The following is a 21,368-nucleotide window of genomic DNA, read 5'->3' as shown; positions in this document are numbered from 1 at the left end:
CCTGTCTCTGTCCGTGCTCAGATTTTGCCTTCTCAGGATGTCTTCTGCTCACTGGCCATTGCTCCCTCCTCACTTCAGGTAGCCGCTCTCCATCCCGTTGCCTTGTTACTGTATTTACAGTATCCCGAGCACCTCTCCCTATTGAATTGTAATTAATATGTGTGTGTGTCGCCTGTCTCCCCATTCACCAGTGCAAGTTTCAGGAAGGCAGGTGCTGTGTTCATTCTGTGTTCCCAGACCCTAGGACAGCACCCAACGGACATCTGCAGAATGAGCGGGTGGAAAGAAGGCAGTCTCCCCCACACAGACTCTTGTTCTTCCTAGACTCACTCTGGACACCAGGAATCCTTTCTTTGAGCAGTGAAGACCAATGCCTGAGGGACTCTGACCCACCTGCTTCAGCTCCTGCAGACAAAATCACTTAAATCTCCTGTACCTTCTTTTCCTCCCTGTCCTCTGTCCCTTCTCTCACCCTCAGGGTCAGCCCTGGTAGGCATTTGAGTGGCCCAGCTCAGGTGCCATATAAACCCCTGGTCCCACTGAGTTTTGGACCCCCAAAGACTTCCATTCCTGGAGAAGAGCAGCGGAGGCCTAAGACGCGGCCTGTGCCACCCCATTGGTGATCTGTACAAACAGGGCCAAGGCCAAGTTCAGGTCATTTCCCTGAGGAATTACTCCAGTGGTCCCCCCTGCCAGCTGCTGAGGCCCATGTCGAACTCGGGCTGGGTGCTGCTGCCTGCAGCCCTGCCAGGAACGGGCTTGGGAGCAGACACTGGCTGCTGGGGACCTGCTGGGGATCGCTGGCAATAATGCAGTCACACAGCTGCTGTGTTCTCACCTACAGCAGCACTCTTGTGCAGCCAAACTGACACGTTTCCTTAGAGGTGGCCAGAAGCTTATGACACCAGATGGTTATGAAACACAGAGAGCTATAAAAGCCTGCTCCCCTCAGGGGCTGCCTGGTCCCTTACAAACATGGAGGTCCCTGGGAGGCTCATCCTCTCAGCCCTTCTAATTGCCTCGTGTTTGGCAGAGTTGAATTCAACTGAGGCTGAAGGTAAGAAAATTGAACCAGATTTCTCAGCTGGAGCAGGGAAGAACTTCTTTTACCAGCCTTCTTACCAAATGTTGAATTTTCATATCTGCCATTGACCCCAAAGCAGGGAAAGAGCTGGTCTAATATTCTAGGTGGTATTCAGATTTAATACTAATTTTACTCAGGCTCATATGACAATATACACAGAAAGATACAAAGCACATAGATACAAAAAGTATCTGGGAAAGTTCACTACTAAAAGAGTTTATCTTTAGAAAAGAATCCTAAAAGTGCATGATGATGTGTATGTACAAGTGTGTGTGCGTTCATAATTTAAAAACAATATAAATTTCCAAAATTAATTTTATTATGGTGAATTCAACAAAGAACACTGTTTGGCAAGTTTCAAAAAGCCCATAAGAAAAAAGAGTTATAAGAAAGGATTTGTAATAAGAGGGAAAACAACTACTTTAAATTTGTACAGTATGATATTATGTTACACATGCATTCAAGCCCTTTAAAAATTTGGAAGGAGAAAAGTAAAGAGTCTTCCTTGCTAGAAGTATTCCCAGCAAGGATTTAATGATGAGTGGTTCTGGTGGATGGGATTGTGGGACTAGACTTTTCTTTCTTGATTGTCTTTGCTTTCTGATTTTTGCTAATGAACATACTATTAATAGTTATTGTTAGGTAATACAAAATAATGACTATCATTGTGAAGACATTTCAACTCATCAGTCAGAGATGAAAAATAGAAAACAAGTTGCTATATAAATGGAGGTTTTTGATCTTCGGAAAAATGTCTATTCTGGTCCTTAGTCTTTTTATTGGATTCTTTATCTTTTAATTTTTGGATTGTAAGAATCCTTTATACATTCCTGATGTAAAGATTCCTTTTAAAACCGCCTTTCTTCAAATATTAATATATTTTCTTTTATGGACCATTTGTAGGGAAATGAAAATTCCTCCCTAATGTACCAAGGAGGAAAAAATCAGTTGCTTATGGCTTAGTGTGGAGTGAGCAAAGCCCTTTACAGCTAGCTGCAAGTTTGTATGAATAGTAATAGTGTCTCTACCAGGCAGATCAAGCTGCACTGCCAGTCTGGGAGGAGCCAACATGGCAGACACCCACAAAGCCCTGATCCTGAAACTGAATGCTGACGAGAACTGCACCTGGACAATATACAGACCCGAAAACAAGAGCATCAGAAGCATCTTTTCCCATGTCCAGTAAGTAGAGTCTTCAGTCTCCTATCAAGGGTGACTTGACCCCTGGCTCATGGAGTACGGAGAAGGCTCTCTGTGGAAAGAATTCAGCCATCACCGGAGATGACAGTAATCCCCAGGATCATGGTGACGATGATGATGATGGCTGATAGTTACCTATGGTGACAACATGTTGGCACTGGCTTACAGAGGTCCTTAAAAGTCAATACTAGGATTACAAACACAGGGAGGTTAAGAACTTGTCGAGGTCATACAAATAGTGAATATCATGACCAGGGCTGGTCCCCTGCTAGGCTAATTCTAGATTCTAGGCCTTAAAGCACTAAACTTGTGATTCCAAACTTTGATGTACACAAGAAGTACTGGAGGGGCTTTGAGGCACATTTGCTGACCCCTCCCACAGGGCCTCTCCTATGGGGTGTGTGGGGCCTGAGAATTTGCAGGCCTGTGACCCTGTACCACTGAAGTCAGAATTGACTGACCCTGAAGGAAAGGGAAAAGAAGAAACTATCTAACTTCCTGAAATGATAAAATTATTAAGAAACATCACTGTTATTCTTGATTTGTAAAGAGAGAGAGAGGAGGAGAACATAAGCATGAGAAGGAACAGAAGGGGAAATAAACATTTAGCATTTTTTGGTCACCTTCTATGTGCTAAACCTGCGGAAGGGGCTTCATGTCCATAATAGATTAAACCTCCTGCAAGAGTAAAAAGTATGTTGTGATATGTTTATTTTACAGAAGAGAAAACTGAGGTCAAGAAAGCTTAAATCACTTGTCCAAAGTTACACCATCCATAAGTGACTAAAGGGCAAGGGGAACTCAGGTTTCTTCACCCTTGGTGTGTTTGGTCTAAACCATGTTGGACACATGCCCTTTGTGGGCATTTGAGGAGACCCTTCAGAATGGATGGAAACTGAAATCTGGGCTGCTGTGTCCAATGCAGAACATGGGACTCTGGACGAAGGAGGAAGTGGTGATGTGAAGGGAGGAAGGGGCAGTTGGGAGATGCTGAGGTTCCCTTTACCTTGAGAGCTGGCTGTGGAGGAAGATGCGATTCTCAACGACTTTATATATCAAGTGTTCATGGGGATCAGTTCTAATTAAGAAGGTTCTACACCAAAAGAGTCACTTGGGCATGGGAGACAGGAGTGATGGAGATGGGAGAGAGAGCAAAGTCCCAGCTTCCAGGCCCATATCTACAGTTAGTTGATATAACGTGTAGGTAAATCAGTTCACCTTCTGAGCCCATCCAGGCTGATGGGGTGTGGTTTGATTTTGAAGCTAGTGGGGATGGTGATTGGTCTTGCAGAGGTTTGAATGAAAGCAGATGTGCCCCTGCTTTATAAATCATCATGCCGATCTGAGCAATCTGTCTGCTCTGTGAAACCCCCTTTGAAGTGACTCTTCGCCAGCCACAAGTATGTTCTGTCCATAGGCTGGATCCAGATGGAAGGTGTGAAAGTGAAAACATTCAAGTCTTTGATGGACCCTCTACCAATGGGCCTCTGCTAGGGAAAATCTGTAGTGAAAACGACTATGTTCCTGTCTTTGAATCATCATCCAATACCCTGACATTTCAAATACTCACGGACTCCGCAAGAATCCAAAGAAATGTCTTCATCTTCTACTACTTCTTTTCTTATGACACCTGTAAGTTGACATTTATGCATCCTTTCTCCACCCCTCCCACAAACAGGTTTCCCCTGTGTCCACCTGAGTTGTTGTAATGCTGAGTCTGGGTCTGTTCCCTGTAGATCGCTCTACTTGGGAGAGCAGCAGTCCTCTCTCAAGTGTGTGGGGCATTAAGTGGAGAGCTTGTTAAACCACAGCCTTGGGCTCCACCTCTGAGATTCTTGATCCTTGGTTCTAGGGGAGCCCGTGAACTCTTCCTTCTAACCAGTTCCCATGTGAGGCAGAGGGCTGTGGCTGACCACATGGTTCCAGCCTGAGCTGCACTGTGTTAAAGCCCAAAGCAGAGGCTCCATGATCAGCCTGTTTAAACATGACCCCGAGACTGTCTGCCAGTCCGTCTGATTTGTTAGATATGGGTTGGGGCTGTTGAACCTTCAATGTTTATCAAGTCCCCCAGGTATCTGCCAACAAAGACTGGGAAGCAGGTGTTGAGAAAAGTTGGTCTAAGTTTTAGACAGTCAGATGTTAGGTGGTTCTATGGGCATAGCACCTTAATTCCATTTTTACCCAGAGTAGAATGCCGTGCACTTGAGCAAGTGGGATCATGGGGGAAGTTACCACCCTGGTTTTCTTTGCAAAGCCCAGAACTGAACTTGACACTCTTCTGCTTAAACCACTGATTTCCCAGTGTCATCAAATCTCTGGAGTGGAGCAGTCAGACTCTTTCCCCAGCTGGGCCCAGGTCACCTTTTCAAACCTGATATCCGGTCCCACCCTGATTCGGACAATCTAAGCCATTTTACATCTCCCCCAAAGCAGTCGTCAGTGTCGCTTCTCTGTGTTTTGTTCATCCCTGTTCTCACCCATGTACTTAGTAGGTACGTAGGGAGGAGGCATGTCTGAGCGGAAGGGACAGAGAAGGCTGCTGCTGAGCCACCAGCTCTGAGCAGAGCTGGGAAGACAGGACAGGCTGGAACAAGCTAGTCATGTGCTAGTGGTCAGTGAGACTGGACAGCTGGACTGGAGCCAAGTGACGCAGAACCTCCCATCCTGGCCCCGGGTGTGTGAGTTTATTTTCTATGGCTCGGGCCAGGTAATGGAGGGTCTTTCCAGGTGGGACAAATAGATAATTTTAGTATGATTCATTTGGCAACAGTATAAAGATTCCCTCCCTCCACTGTACCCTGGGGCAGAGAGTCCAGTGGTAAAGAATAATGAAAACCTCAATATGCATCCCATGGGGAAGACAGAAATGGAAGGACACTCAGGCAGGTGTGCTACACTTCACACCCAGCACAGAAATTTGATTTGCGTTTTTGGTAACCTTCCTATTCCTTTCAGCTATTCCTGGCTGTGGTGGTTACCTGGGCGCTCTGGAAGGATCCTTTACCAGCCCCAATTACCCAAAGCCACACCCCGAGCTGGCTTATTGTGTGTGGCACATACAAGTAGACCAAGGTTACAGGATAAAACTAAACTTCAAGGAGATTTTGTAAGTACTTCTGTCGCCTCCCCCTGGAGCAAATGCAGTGAACCCACCTGGTTACTGGGGAACCTGGGGAAGGGAAATAATCACATGCACCCCCCACGCCATGTGGGCACTTTTCAAAGAATTGACATAGAAAGGAAAAGACTTAGCAATACCCTTGTGTTGAACTAAGTGAACTATTTTTCTGGGGATTCTGAGGTCCTATCAGGGACTGACATGATCCCAGGCTTGTCATCATAAACCTATGGTGCCACTAGAAGGAAAAATCTGTCATCAATTAAGAATGGGATGAGAGAAAATAGAAATGAGTTGTTGGAATGGCTTTCTCACGGGAGGCCTTGTTCGTAGCCTGGAAGTCGATGCGCACTGCAGGTTTGATTTTATCGCGGTCTACGATGGCTCCTCCACCAACTCTGGCCTGATTGGAAAAGTCTGCGGCCGCGGGGCACCCACTTTCGAGTCTTCCTCAGACTCCCTGACGGTTGTGCTATCTACGGATTACGCCAACTCCTACCGGGGCTTTTCTGCTTCCTATGCTTCAATTTATACAGAAAGTGTCAACACGAGTAAGTCGTGTTTTATGTTTCTTGGATATTTTGCATACATAGAAACTTCTTCTAAATTCTGTGGCTACTCCCACTTGGGGCTGTCATACCTACAGTGGGGGAAGAGGCATCACCTGAGACAGTTCCGTGCATTACTTAATCCAAGGGGAAGTGTATGACTTTATTAACCGGAGACAGGCTTCCTTAGAAACACAGGTTCCCCCAATGCCTTCTTCAAAGACAACTAAAAATATTAGATTTATGGATTCTAGCTCCAAACTAGGTGAGAGTGAACATTGTAAAAAGTGTATGTATAATGGCCCCAGTATCTCCGGCTTCTAAGTATCCTTTAGGTCAACTTGGGTTTGGGCTTCTTACAGATTCACCTGCACTCGAAAGTCTTAAGACATAGAATTCCTAATTGGCCCAAATGTGATCTTCCTTTTTACCCCCTGCTTTTCTTCCTGACAGCATCTTTAACTTGTGCCTCCGACAAGATGAGAGTTATCATAAACAAATCCTACCTGGCGTCATTTGGCTATGATGAGAATAATTTGCAACTAAATGACCCAACTTGCAGACCAAAAGTATCAAACGTCGTGGAATTTGCGATCCCTCTGGATGAATGTGGTACAGTCAAAAGGGTAAAGTGAAACGCGGATGCCTGGGTTCTGTCAAATACCAAAGGCCGCTGCTGGTGGTGTGTGTGGTGCTCACTAGCCTTTGTCACCGCACTACCATGACAAGCATGTGTGGACACACGAGGCACACACCCATTCACACATGGATGCCAGGTGGCTGCCTTCTTCCTCAGGGTATTGCAGGGTGGCTGTCTTTCCCAGAAGGTAAAGAACTGAAGACTCACTAGGGAGAGTTTGAATGTCTACTCATTCCCAGTACTCATTGGGAACATCTGGGCATAAAATGCTTACAGCTTATATTTAATAAAAATTGGGTTGGATTTTCAAGGTCTTTCTCTTTCCCTTGTAAAGACAGATGGTAGATACATCCTTAAAAAAAGAAATTTACTGTACATCTGTGATTTGTTTCACATGTTTAAGATCTCAGACATTTTCAACCAGGAGGCCTTTTAAGTACATACTAAGAACTTTTCTCTCAGGATGTTATATAAATGTATACATAAACACACACATTTATATGTATAATATATATACATACATTTATATATGTTATATATACACACACATGCATGCATGCACATGTGTATATATGTGTGTGTATATATACACATATATTTATATTGTGTGTGTTATATACATATATTTATTTTTCTTTATATGTATTTATGTATATATTTATTTTTCTTTATATATATATATATATTTTTTTTTTTTCTTTTTTACCAAAACTGAACACACAGCCTTTATTCAACTGAAGAAGGCAACCTAGGGACCCCCTATTCAAAGCTTCTGTCTGTGTACATTTGGAAAACTGCCCAGGTAACCACACTATCTTAGTGCTCTTTATGCATTAAGTTAAGGACATTATGTTGTAGGGGTTGAAGTCTCACAGGGCTGCAAATTTGCATTCAAAATAGATTTTAATGTAGCTGAGAACAGCTCTGTCCAATTCCATCTTCAAGCCTTTCTCATATAAGCTATGGCCCTCATTCCACACTGTCATTCATTTCCCAGGACATTTCTTCAATAAAATTTACATTTAAGGGCTATAGTATTCGACATGAAAGCTGTTATCTCATGATTGAAGAACATTATGTTTCTACCTGCCATAGTGTCATTCACATCTATGCTCTAAATTATTACTGGACTTAAAATATAAAATTTGAATTCCATCTTGTTCTGCAGGTAGAAGACCATTCAATTACTTACACCAATATAATCACTTTCACTGCCTCTCCGACTTCGGCAGTGATCACCCGCCAGAAACACCTCCAGATTGTGGTGAAGTGTGAAATGGAACATAATTCCACTGTGGAGATTATGTACATAACAGAAGACGACGTCATACAAAATCAAATTGCCCTGGGCAAATACAACACAAGCATGGCTCTTTTTGAGTCCAATTTATTTGAAAACCCCATTCTTGAGTCACCGTATTATGTGGATCTGAACCAAACCCTTTTTGTTCAAGTCAGTCTGCACACCTCAGACCCAAACTTAGTGGTGTTTCTGGATACCTGTAGAGCATCTCCCACGTCTGACTTTGCTTCCCCAACCTATGACTTAATCAGGAGTGGGTAGGTATTAATGTAATTGATGCAGATATTCCTTCCCAGGAGTAATAATGGTTTCAATGAAGTGATATTTTTGTATGTGGATACATATAAATTTTTGCTAGTGCTACTACCATGGAATTTTATTAAATTTATCTTAATCAATTTATAAAACACAGAATTGTGTACAGATCTCACATAATTTAATTAAAATATTTATGTAGGCACCAGTATTTTAGATGTATTTACAAAGTATTTGCTGGTGGAAAACAAATTAATTTTTCATTAGGAAGGCTGCCTTGCCTTTATGTTTTTGCTTGTTTGAACATTTCGGTTCTTTTCCTCAAGAATCTGGAAGATAATGGGTGCTGCCTTTAGAACATAATGTCATCAGGAAAATATAGGTAGCATTCTTACGAGAAAAAGTATAAAGTTCTTTGAAAAGAAAGGTTTTCCCTAAAAATGAATGGATTTTAACTACATCAGTCATATGTCTACATTAATAACAAGCATGTTAGGAAAGGGGTTTGCGTCCTGATACATGGGGATTGATTTTCTGGTTAATTCACATGGACAGGAATTGTAGTCAGAGGAACCTTCCTATCTTACCCAGGAATCAGATCTGTGGTCTGAGCCACAGATGTTGTCTGTCATAGAGTGATTTCTGGATTACTCTATGAAAGCTTTGTATCATCTCTTGTTAGCATGGAGAAGACTGAGCTGCTGTGCTCCCCCTGAAGTATTCATGACTTGTGTTCCAGATGTAGTCGAGATGAGACCTGCGAGGTGTATCCCTTATCTGGACACCACGGAAGATTCCAGTTTAATGCCTTTAAATTCTTGAGAAGTCTGAGCTCTGTGTATCTGCAGTGTAAGGTTTTGATATGTGATAGCGATGACCCTCAGTCTCGCTGCAGTCAAGGCTGCGTCTCTAGAAGGAAGCGAGATATTTCTTCATACAAGTGGAAGGCTGACTCCATCTTGGGACCAATTCGTTTGAAAAGGGACCGCAGTGCAAGTGGAAATTCAGGTAAGAACAAAGCTAGTTCATGATCTAAGAACAGCTCGTGGCTCATCGAATGCTTCTCGAATCTAGTTGTTCTTAAAATACACAAGTTAGAGATTTATTATGGAAATTTGAGCAAATAAGGGATGAGTTTTAAGCACACAGGATAGATACTTATTTCCATCAGTTGATAATATGTGTACCACATACAGTATAAGCTTATGATACTGATGATTCACCATCTTTTATATACCTTTTGATTATATGTGTAATGTCCTCTTTTCTCAAAATAAGTTTCCTAACTCCTTACTGTAGATGCCACAGCAGATAACAGAACCAGCAGCAATGCATGTTAACTCCTAAATGAGTAAAACAAAATCAACCAGCCTCCCACATAATAGCCTATTGAAAAAAAATAGTTATTTTTTAAAAAACAGAATCTGGTATATTAATATAGGACAAGCCAGCTTCCTTTGAAAGGACTGAGACTAAGATCTGCCAGGTAGTGTAGGAAAGAGATAATGGTAAATACTTGAGGATGGTCCAAAATTAAATGACTTAAGAGAAGTCACAAGCAATTTAAAAAAATCTCTGTAAGAATTCATCTTAGGAGAATGCGATGCTGGCAACAAATCCTTGTGACTCATATTTATTTGTTATTATCAGTAAGGATGATAATGCAGCGATTCTGGTTTGCAGTAAAATATTCTGTGGCAAAAACAAAAGAGTATAAGCAAGTTAAATTTAGTAATTTTCTATAAACACATTAACTAAAAAACTTACATGGTTGTACCTACAGCACTAGTTTGAAATTAATTGAAAGTTTGTGAATGGAAGCCATTATAGAAATACCCTACATACTAGAAAAGTATGCTGTTTGCTGTTGAAGGCATAAAAAAATAGTATCCTGTCAATCAAATAGATTTTGACATCCGTGGGAAAGAGTGACTATTAATAAACAAACCTGCATTTTCATTGGACTATTTATGCTTGAATTCCACATGGTTTTCTTGTTATATCAAGGAATCAAACTGTGTCAATCATTTGAAAGAATATATTTGAACAGAAACATAATTAATTAAAATATTTGATAATGGTCCCTCTAGATTGTGTTGGAATTATGCATTACACATTAATTCATGCTTAAGATACAATAGATTATGTAGCGATATAAATGTCATCAAATTTTTGAAATGCTAATAGTTTTTAAACAAATTTGTTTCCAACTACAGAACTTCTGCATCGAACACATGCAGATGAAACTCAGAGCCAGCCTTTTGATGGTCTGCATCTGTTTTCATTTGGGGTCCTTGCTCTGAATGCAGTGATCGTGGCCACAATTGCAGTGAAGCGTTTTGTAAATCAACGAACGAACTACAAATACCAGAGGTTATAGCACTATTGACTAACTGGCTCAGCCCCAAGTGAAACACATTTCTCCTGGAAGCTGAAAGGAATGGTAACTCGTGGCTACATAGGTTATGATTAAATCAGGAGGGCCCCTTAGCAGTGATGCCTTCATGTCCCTGTGCCAGGGCATCTCATTGCAGGATGGCTGAAATCACCGAATATCATGTCTGTAAGCTCTAATCTTAGGAATGAGAGGCATTCCATGAATGAAAAACATCTCTTCTCATAAAGCATTTTAAACAAGTACTAAATGAAAAGAAAAAGGTTACATTTACTCAAGAAAAGGAATCTTCAAAGTTAGGGGCTTTTATTTCTTAGATGCTAAATAAAAAATGCAAATATAAAATGCACACAGTGAGTGGCCAATATGCTACTATCCTGCAGGGGCTCAGACCCTGGGAAAAAGGTTTGGGATTCCAGCCGATGAAAGAAGATGGGAGGTGCAGTTGGGATTGTAGACTCGTAGACGTTTTTTATTCAAAGGCAGAAGCAACCACCAAGTCTTTTCCATAGACCCCCCCACCCCATTTTTTTAAGAGCAGGCAAAAAAAAAAAAAAAAAAAGAAGAAGAAGGCATAGTGCCAACAGGTGACATAAATGAGCACATTCTCACAAGCAGACGTTTATGACCTTGAGCACATCTGCTGAAGCAGGGTGTTTGTGACCTTGACTCTATACTAAAATCACAGTGGGCTAGAAGTCTCAGCGAGGGAGTCTAACTGTAGCCACCTTGGGCCGGCCCCACAGCTACCTTTTGAAACATCAAAAGTTATAATTTCTGAAACTGAAGTGTAAGAGAGCACTGCAGTGTCCCTGGGTCCCCTGCTTTAGAGCATTCTGAGCGTTTCTCCCCTTACATCACTCAGAAAGAGGCTTTGGAGAGAAGAAACTGACTATAAAATGAGAGACTGCCTACAGTGTCTGGTTTAATGCGATAAAAACAACATTTCTCATGTACCATCAAACATCAAAGTAAAAGGTTAATCACCCTAACAGGAGTAGCCAGTTCTGATTTTCACTTTCTCTAATCTACTGTGAAATATTACTAAAGACACCATTGTGTTAGATAGCTGGTTGCCACACATGACACATAGAGTTTTGGCTTTGGATGTAAATCACAGGCAGGTAGCCACGTTCCCGAATGCCCACAGCCCTTCTCTTTACTTTGCACACATGGGATGCTGGAAGGAATACACAGTGGATACAAGGGACTCTGCTCTCACAGAGTTTGTCCTTGTGTGCCTGATGACTTTCCAGCCCCAAATCAAAACAGATTTTCTTGTTAATATCTTCATGTAATTCTTCCAAGCAGCCATGTAGTGACTCTCTTGTGTTCATCCATATAACCTAAATCCATCTACTGCACATTTATAAATATTTAGGTATTTAATCAGAATCGGAAAATCATATTAAGGACTTGAAACAGCACTCTTGTCTGGTGGCTGCTGCCCTTTAGCCATCTCTCCTTCAGGAACTGTCCAGACATTCTCTGCTGACCAGCACAGCAGGTATGCAGAGGCATACCAGAAGCAAATGTGTAATTCTAAGAAAAGTGTCACAAGTACTGCAACTCACTAGAGTATAAGAGCATGTCATCATGAATCCAAAAAGTCCACAAGCTGTACTCATGCATCTTCAGTATGTACACCACTGTTTCAAATTCTTTTTCTTTGGTAAGAACTAGAGGGAGATGATAAAAGGCCCTGGATGTGAAGCTGGTGACCTGAGTTCTGGTTCTTTCCACTTTCCTGGTCAGGGATGCTGTTCAGGTTACCTTCAGCCTTGGTCACCACAACTTAAAATAGGGGTTGGTAGCACTGCCCCTCCCCACTCTGGGGTGTGGTGAGGATTGAAGGAGAGAATGTGCTAGCACTCAGGAGCCTCCGCTCACTCATCACCAGTAGAGTCCTCAGTGCCCACCCCAGAATCCTCCTTGGAATCTGCTTCCTTGGACCACACTAGGGCTGTCGTGGGTGAGGGTCCTAGGAAACAGGCTCTGACCTGGGGGCTTCCTGGGATGGGTACTCAGGACCAGCAGGGAGCTGACGGGGCATGATGCAGTTGCAGGAAAGGGCCCAGGCAATCCTGCGTGCTCCTGGAGCTGGCCTGGCCCCTCAGAGACCCCATCAAGGCTTGGTGCTCAGACCTTTGCCTGCCTCCGCTGGCCAGTCTGGTTGAGGGCTGCTTCAGTCAGGGCTGTGAACTCAGACCAGACAGCTGTCTTGAGCTGAGGGAAATTCCCAGGAAATCAACACTCCCAGCAGCCTGGAGAAGGAGTAGCTGGCTGAGGGGCCTCTAGGTGTCACCTCTGAGTAGCTACTACACTTACTTCCTCAAAGAGCAGGATTTTCAGAATATCTGTACTATATCCAAGAGACTTGCTTAAAGTGTTTCAGAAAAGATGAAAACAAAGGGATGGGCAGTGGAATACCAGGCACAGGAAAATAGCAGGGCCAGGACGTAGAATCCAGGCCACCCGTGTGGCCTCTGCTGCCCAAGGGGGTGGAGTCACCTTGTCACTGCTGGGCAGTGCCACTAGCCTGCTCTGACCAGCGCAGAATGAAAGGTACTCCTTGTCCTTTCCAGGGAGTGGTAGAAATGGAGGTTCAGTCTCCCCACCTGGTCTGCACCTGATGTGGGAGAGCAGGTGAAGGCCTCCCTGTTGTCCAGAATGGATGAGCAACCCAGTGTCCACCCTGTCCTCTCTGCCATGCTCCTGGTGAGGGGGGAGGGAGGGCAGAGAGCTGGTGGAGGGTGGGACCCAAGGATCCTCACTCAACCTTGCAGGTGGAGGTGGACCCCAGTGTTCCCCTGGTGTTTGGCTGGAGGACGGTTTTGTCTAACAGTTGGCTATCCTGCTAGTGGCCCCTTTGCTAGTTCTTTGGATACAGAAGGCAGCCTTCCCTTGAGTTTCTCTTGGTCTGCACCCTTGGTGCTCCCCACTGAGACCTCTCCCTGTTTTGTGCATTTTGATCCATGGGGCAGGCATGTTGCACCGTGGCCTTGGCTTTCAAGCCTTATTATTCCTAAGAACCACTTTGAGTGTTTTAGATCAGGTCGCTTGCTGGATTCTGCCCCTTGAGTCACACCAAGAGGAATTCATATTCAAGTTCGTTTGGACTTTTATTTAGTTATTTATTAAAATGTTATTTCTTTCATTGTCAATGCTTTTCACACTAGGGCTTTGTTAAAAGTCACGGAATGCTGGATATTCCTAGCTGTAGCCTTTACTTCCTCAACACACTACGGACAGGCAGTTGATGGGCAGGTGAACTATGGAAAGTAGACACTCTAGCTGGCCATAATTACCTGGGAAAACCTCTTGATTCCTTCGAAGTACTTGAATGTAACAGATGCCCGATGCTGAAATCACTGCTTTATGTGACTGAAGATGAAGCTACTCAGGCACAAATAATGAATTTGATTTAAAGATGTCCTTTTCAGATTGGCCACCAGTTACATTTCATCGATTTCTATGTGCATGAAGGGAACATCATCAAAATGTACAAGAGCATCATATTTTTACCAAGGCACTTATCGACGGAGGACACTTTGTAATGAAACTGAGATGTTTCCCTTAGAGGCAACACCCCTTTGGGTCACTTATCAAACCTTCATTTCTCAGGATCTCAGGATTAGTGTCCACGCCCCACTGGGAACTGCCCTCCTCCCTGTGGGACTGGTGTGCTAGTCTGATTTCATGCATGATGTTTATCTGCAAAAACGGGAATAATTTCTTGGAGGTGGGGGACTCATATTTTAAATATTACACCTGAATATTTCTTAACAAGTGAAAGAAATAAATAATCCATTTGACTGTGTTCAAGTCTGTGCTTTTAAAGACAACTTCGAGGGTAGTGAGTCTAGCACAGTTCTCTTCCAGTGAAGAGAAATAGATTAAAGTGGGTGCTGTCTCCTTTAACAGGGGATGCTGGGATATGCTGATTCTCCTTGTTTGCTTTTAAATTTCTTGTGTGCTTTTCAAGTTTTCCAGATGATTTTGCAACCTGGTTCCCAGAGCAGATGCTGTAGTTCTTGGTTTCTACATTGGCCTCTCTTTGCAAGCGGCAACCTAAACCCCACAAAGTGGGCTCCAACTAGTTCCCTTTGAAACAAGACAATTAAAGCTTATTTGGTGAATCAGTGGCATGTGAGATTCAACTGTCCTATATTAGGGTTTAGAGAAAAATGAGCAGTGACTTCCTGACTGGCTTCTTTTTCATAAGACTCTCGGTAAGATTTGAAAAGACATTCTCATACCACAAGTAGGACAGAAGCAGAGATCCACCTATGAGCATCCAAATAATAAGGAACCAAATTAAAAACATAATCGACTTTGACCCTGGGGTAGAAGGAGACAACCCTGCTTTTTATAACAATGTGTATGCTTTAAGACAACAATTCTTGATAGTAAAGAATTTGAAAACCAGCATTTTGAACCTACAAAATGAAGTTTTGCCTTAGAAGTTTAGTAATCAGAGAAGATTTATTTAGTGACACACCTCAGAGAAGCAATCCTTTCTGTTTCTGTCACCTCTCTTTATGTAGATAATTTCTGATTTGTCAAAAATTGCTTCAGTGAAAGAAATGGACCTTGCTTCCTACTTTCCGACAGATTTACGCGTGCGTGGCAGACCTCACGCCGGGGTCCTGCTCTGAGCAGCCGCTCTGTGGATCGCCAGCGGCCCCACCACCGAAGAACGCTCAGTCTGCTTTTCCTGGGCCTCGGCGGGGCCCGTTCCTCTCCTGCTCCGCCCTGCACAGCTCTGGGAGCAGCCGGAGGAGGAGTCCCCATCTCTGCACACCACAATCTCACACTGCAGATAGATCACGTCGTAGCTGTCAAGAAAGCTGAAGGCGTTGAATTTGAACTGGGCCACGTTTTTCTGCGGGGAGTGGAGGTTGGCATAGCTTTTGTCCTTGATGCACCTGGTGGGAAGAAAAACCCCAAGCCCAAGAGATTAATTTAAAGCGTGAAATTGCTCTAAACCACAGGCCTCTGAAATCCAGATGGAGTCTTTCCACTACTCACTCCAAAGAAACGACTACAGTGTGTTTTAACACACCCTTCAATGGAAAAGCATTATTCCTAGCCATAAATGGATGGGGAACAGTAAAATAAACACAATGAAAACAAGGTAATTATATTCCAACTAGAATGCTTGCCTTCAGAAGGACTAGTCTATTTTGTCCAAAAGGAAGATCGTAATTGGTTGCATTCTTTGAAGATTATTCAGTTTTTTTTTTTTTTTTTTTTTGGTAAATCTTAGGGCAACCACTGAAAAAGTGAAGGAAAGAGGTATAGACAATATATCGAAAGGAGCTAAATTGAAATCACAGAAAATGCTCAATTAAAATCAGTGAAGGCACCAAAAGGGAGGGTGGGGGGAGAAACAACAAACATAATACATAGATGTTTGATTTTAATCTAACTACATCAGCAAGTGAATGGTCCAGATATGCCGATTTAAAAACAGAGTAGATAAAAAGATTTTTAAAAAACCCACAAGATTGAGGTTCACATTGTCTCCAAGAAACTCACTTTAAATATAAAAACACAGATAAAAGTACAGGGCTGGAGAACAATACTCCATGTGAACACTAATCTGAAGAAAGCTGGGGCAGCTATGTCAATTTTCAATAGAACAAGCTTCAGAGCCAGGATAATTATCAGGGACAAAGACGGGCATTACCTAACCTGAAAGGGGTTTATCCTCCAAGAAGATAATCTTTAACCAAGATAACCAAGATAAGGATTAATCCTTAATCCAATATTACAAACCTCAATGTATCTCCTCCAACAATGGAAAAAAAAACATAAAAACTGATAGAACTGGAAAGAGAAACTGGTGAACTCACCATTACAACTGGACACTTTGATATCCTTCTATTAATAGAAGGCAGGCCCAGCAGGCATGAAATCAGAAAGGATATAGATGACCTAAAGAACTTTATTAATGCACTAGACCTTATTGACATTTACAGACCACTCCATCCAACAACGGCAAATACACATTCTTCTCAAGCCCACATGGAAAGACTACATTCTGGGCCACAAGAAACTCTATAACAAATTTAAAAGGATAGACACACAAAATACGTTCTCAGTTAACAACGAAATTAAACTAGAAATCAATGACAGTTAACATTGCTGGAAAATCCCCAAATACATGGAAAGTAAATGACACACTTTTAAGCAATCCAGGTGTCAAAGGAATCTCAAGAAACATTTTAAAATATTTTGAGCTAAGTGAAAATGAATACCCAACATAAAGATTTGTGAGATATAGCTAAGGTGGTGCTTTAGAGGGAAATGCATAGCATTAAAAACACAATCACTAGAAAAGAAGAAATATCCAAAATCAATCATCTAAGTTTCAAAAACTAGAGAAAGAAGAGCAAACTAGACATAAAGATAAAAAAAAGTGTTGGTTGTTAACTTTTGGCACAAAACTGAACCTCTTGCCTTAACACATTCATAGGGAGGATTGAAGGGGAGGAATCTTCACTCTGGGACTCAGTGCAGATCAGTGCCCCTGCTGTGCACCTCTCAGGCCAGCGCTCACACCACTGTGGCCTGTGCTTCTCCCTTGGCCTTTGGAAACAGGTACCAACCACAGTGCTTCTTATGGGCTTTGGACCACTGTGGTTTTTACTATGCTAAAGGTGCCATTAAGTGATGAGGGTTTTTTTTGGTGGCAACTTCCCATCCATTAACATTTTGTCCCTATTAGGGATCTACAAAGCCAAGCTGCTTGCCTAAGTTCTATTTTGGAAAGTCACTTGGTTAGTCAGAGGAGTCAGAAGACATCTCACTAGAATAACTAAGCTTAGTTTGGGAAAACCCATCAGCTCATCAGTGTTGGTCAAGTGCCCCCTAAAGGGGATCATGAAAGGCAGGGAGGCTTAGGCATGAAAGAGTGGATGGGAGCAGCAGAGTCCAGGGCAGCAAGGGTCTGATTACAACTCATTGGTGTATCAAGGGAGGTTGTTCAGGCTGCCTGTAACTATCTCCCCCATGGGGTCAGGGGCTGGGAAGATCCCCACTCTGCCTCTGGGGTGTGGTGAGGACTCTTGCACAATGCTCCAGTGTAGGACCTCCAGATCAGAAGCCGCAGGTTCCTGCAGGAATGCCTTGTAGGTACAACAGTCAGCAAGGAAGGGCTTCCATTTTTCCTTACCCCTGCTGGATCAAATCGTGCTTGACGGTTGTGAAATCATGGGGATCCGGAGAAGCCACACAGGTATCCACAAAGACCCTCAGGCTGGGATTGGCGCTATGGAGGGTGGCCTGGAGGAAGACCTCTTTCCTCTGGCTGGCGTAGTATGGTGCCAAGCCCCCCATGGGCTGGGACCCGGGAGACTGGATAAATGAAATGGACACATCGTAGCCGGCACCCTCTGTCTGGTCATCAGCTCCATGAACGATTTCAACTGTGGACGGGTTGTCCACCCTGCAGGTGAATTTCACCTGGGGCACCTTGTGCCGCACAAACACTCGGCCCGGGTGGCCCCGTATCCGGCCTCTGATGGAGTTGGAGTAGCTGAGGGAGCCGAGGTGTTCCTGTGAGGACAAGAGGGGAGCTGGTGTCCTGTGCTCCTGGTGCCCCAGCAAGCACCTGCCTGGAGGCCTCTCCTCCCTCCCCTGACGGCCACTAGCTTATTGCTGTGCTGGAGGGTACTGCCAGGCCTCTTTGATGCTCAATGCCAGGTGGCAATAACACGATGTGTGGGGTGCTATGGGAGCCCCTGGTAGGCAGGGACCCCTCCTTCTCTCTCTGAGGGCAGAGCGTGCAGCTAAGAGCTGGGTGTCAAGCCCATGATGGTGGCCTGGAGCTTGCTCTCTCCGGAGTCCTCCATATGTTCCACTCCCTCAGCTACCCCCAGGCCACCCCACACTGTGCCTCTTGTCTCCAGCCTACCCCTGACCCCAGACCAGGCTGGCTTCAGGTGAGCTACAAGCCTGACCCCACTGATACTGGCCCCAACCTTGCTCCTTCGACTTCAGTGTGACTTGCAGAGGCTGAGGGGATGCTGACAGGTGGCAGGCAAGGGTCACTGCCTCTCCCTGCCTTCTTCCCATTCCCTCATGGAGGTCCAGAGGCTCAGCTTGTGCAGGGACACTGGCTTAAGGAAGCTGCAGCATCGTGACTCAGATCCTGGGAGTGTCTGCCTTGGAGCCCTTCAAGAACTGCCCTCTCTGCCAGCCGAGGCCAGCATTCTCAACCCGTTGTCCATGACGGCCCTCTGCAGGAGCTTTGTAGACCACCTCTTTCCTACCCATCCTGCCTCTCTCCAGCCCCCACTAAGGAATTTTAATATGACAAATATACCATGTGTATAATGCTCGTGCTTTGTCCATGAGAAAGATTGTATTGGTTTTGCTACTCAGAACCAACAGCTATCCTCCTCCCCCACCAGGGAGGGACTGCCCACCTTGAGAATGTACAGTTTAAAATAAGTCCAATTCCATGGCCGCATGACCCTGTTCCCTTCTGATCTGACCCTGGACTCTGGCCCTGAGTCTCTTCCTCACCCACCCACAGCCAGCTCGCTGCTGCCGGGCCTGCTCTCGCTGGTGCACCCAGCACCTCTCCCACCCTCTACCTGGCTGCTTCATCTCATCACTCAGGCTCGGCTCCTCAGCCATCCCTGTTTAAAGTGGCATCCCTTCCACCCCAAGCCGTGCCCCGCTGGCAGTCCTTGTTTGATGATCCTCTTTCCCCGCTTCACTACTCGAAGGACTTGGTCAGTGCCCAGTTCCTTTCCTTGGACATAAGAGCCAAGGGCAGGAACCTGTCAGTCTGTGGCTGCCATGTACTCAGCACCTAGGTGGTTCTCAGTCACTGACTGAAATCAGACCTTCCTGTGACAATGTTCTCCTTAGGGACTTTGGACTGGCCTCCATCCTATGTGGTGGCTGACTGCTGGGCTGCCCCAGCTCTGAGGTCAGAAAATGGGCCTTTCTAGGGAAGCTGGGCCAGCCAGCACCAGAGAGGACTTCTGCTTGATCCTCCTGTCAATGTCCGGGCTGCCTTCCTTCCAGATGTGGGGGTTTCCAGTGTGGTTCTGGGGGCAGGGACCTTTGAGATGGTCCACAGAATTTCTAGAGTAAAAGGGTAAGAATGACCACGATCTGTACAGCTTGATAACAGATCAAATGTGAAGTATGGAATCTGTGGTTACTTGGAATCATGTAAATTGCTTGAATGAATCTGACCTCCAACAATGTCAGGCGGGCTTTTCGTAGATGTCAAAATGTGGGTGCTGAAGAATCGAAGAATGGCCTAAGGATCTTGCTCTGGAACATATTATATTGTTAAATATGCTGAGAGAGAGGGTGACACAGTGGTTCACTCTTCCTACACAGTTAGCATGCTAGTTTCCTTCATTTCAATGCCATTGTTTTGTGAAATAAGCAGGGAGTTAAGGAAAATTACATTTGTTATTCATAACTGTCCTAGATGTTTGCTTTTTAGATTGTGGAACATTGCCAGGTACTTGGTTTGAAACGTTGCAAACGGACAAACAACCTGTCCTCCCTTACTGGCTCCACAGCTGTACCTGCCAGGTGTGCCCTAACGCTCGTCAAGAAGCATGCTGTGAAAAATGCTTTGGTTTTGGAGCTAAGAGAATATATTGATCCATCCATCCATCTATCCACCCATCCATCCATCCACCCATCCATCCACCCATCCATCCACACATCCATCCATCCATCTATCCATCCATCCATCCACCCATCCATCCACACATCTGTCATGCATTAGCAGCATATCCCAGGCTCGGAGTCCTGCATTCCCCAAAGGAAGGAAAGTTTCAGACAAATTAGCGAGCCGCTCTAGGTCTCCCAAAACTGAACAATAAAGCCATGGCTGAGCTTTTCTCTGTCCCCACACAGGTCTTTGCAGCTGGTTGTTTTCCAAGGCTCTCTCCTCAGTCTCCATCCATAGAAGGGTTTCTTACCTGCCGGACAGTGCCACAGTGGCCATATGGAATGTTGAAGATCAGGTAGCGCCCAGTGACTTGTGGGCGACACAGATCATCATTTAAGTGGACGTCCCAGGAGGAGTAGCCCAGTCTCCGGAGATAGCCTCGGTCTATGACAGCTCGGAAGAGGTGAGGCAAGCAGGAGAGCCGGGCTGCAGAATGGGGAGATCTTCACAAAGAGAACCTGGTGCCCCTGACTTGCAGGTCAGGTGGGTGCATCTACTTTCTAAAAGTACCACAGACAGTGCTCTGGGCAGGGGCTGGCTCAGTTCTCTTGGCCACCACCCACAACTCGACTTTCATTGACTACTTATATCCCCTGTTAGGACTTGGATCTGGAATGCCCCTCAGAGGCTCATGGGTTGAAGTCTTGGTTTTCAATACAGCAACACTGAGATGTGGGGTTTTGGGGAAGTGACTGGATCTTGAGGGCTCTGGATTAATCCGTTGATAGTTGAATGAATTACTGAGAGGTGGTGGGAATTCTAAGCAGTGGGGCATGACTCGAGGAGGTAAGTCACTGTGGAGTGCCCCAGAAGAGTTATTTCTTATCCCCAGCCCTCAGCCCCCCATCTCTCTCTTTCTCTCTGCTTCCTGGCTGCTGTCAGCTAAGCAGCCTTCCTCCACCACACCTTTCTCCGCGGTGTTCTGCCTCACCTCAGGCCCACAGCAATGGAGCCAGCTGACCACAGACTGAAACTTCTGAAACCGTGAGCCAAAATAAATCTTTCCTCCTCTAAGTTGTTTTTCTCAGGTTATTTGTCATAACAATGAAAAACTGACCAATACATTCCCCCTTCTCCAAAAGGCTTTGAGGTCAAACCACATCCATGGGG

General features: G+C 44.4%; 2 protein-coding genes across 2 annotated transcripts in view; one reads left to right on the top strand and one right to left on the bottom strand.

The window, feature by feature from the left end:
- The first annotated feature begins 975 nt into the window (after positions 1-975).
- Positions 976-10,666, top strand: Cuzd1 (CUB and zona pellucida like domains 1). Its single transcript, XM_047553882.1, has 9 exons — positions 976-1,057; positions 2,116-2,266; positions 3,702-3,916; positions 5,240-5,390; positions 5,736-5,953; positions 6,404-6,576; positions 7,759-8,150; positions 8,888-9,156; positions 10,365-10,666. The coding sequence occupies exons 1-9, from the start codon at positions 976-978 to the stop codon at positions 10,526-10,528; spliced, it is 1,815 nt and encodes a 604-aa protein (XP_047409838.1). The 3' UTR covers positions 10,529-10,666.
- A 4,513-nt stretch (positions 10,667-15,179) lies between these two features.
- LOC124985811 (deleted in malignant brain tumors 1 protein-like) overlaps positions 15,180-21,368 on the bottom strand; it is a 55,826-nt gene continuing 49,637 nt past the window's right edge. The window contains exons 33-35 of the mRNA XM_047554411.1: positions 20,509-20,684; positions 17,724-18,106; positions 15,180-15,471 (exon numbers count right to left, since the gene is read on the bottom strand). Coding sequence (XP_047410367.1) covers positions 15,180-15,471; positions 17,724-18,106; positions 20,509-20,684 — 851 coding nt within the window. The remainder of the gene's footprint in view (positions 15,472-17,723; positions 18,107-20,508; positions 20,685-21,368) is intronic.

The sequence above is a fragment of the Sciurus carolinensis genome, chromosome 5 (assembly GCF_902686445.1).
Source record: "Sciurus carolinensis chromosome 5, mSciCar1.2, whole genome shotgun sequence".
NCBI lineage: Eukaryota > Metazoa > Chordata > Mammalia > Rodentia > Sciuridae > Sciurus > Sciurus carolinensis.
Note: the sequence above shows the minus strand (reverse complement) of the source record. Positions and strands in the feature narration are given on the sequence as shown.

Bases quoted from the DNA above. Each gene is read 5' to 3' on its own strand.
- Cuzd1 (XM_047553882.1), top strand. From the start codon at position 976: ATGGAGGTCCCTGGGAGGCTCATCCTCTCAGCCCTTCTAATTGCCTCG. The intron at 1,058-2,115 runs GTAAGAAAATTG...TGTCTCTACCAG, and splicing joins GAATTCAACTGAGGCTGAAG to GCAGATCAAGCTGCACTGCC. The intron at 5,954-6,403 runs GTAAGTCGTGTT...TCTTCCTGACAG, and splicing joins TACAGAAAGTGTCAACACGA to CATCTTTAACTTGTGCCTCC.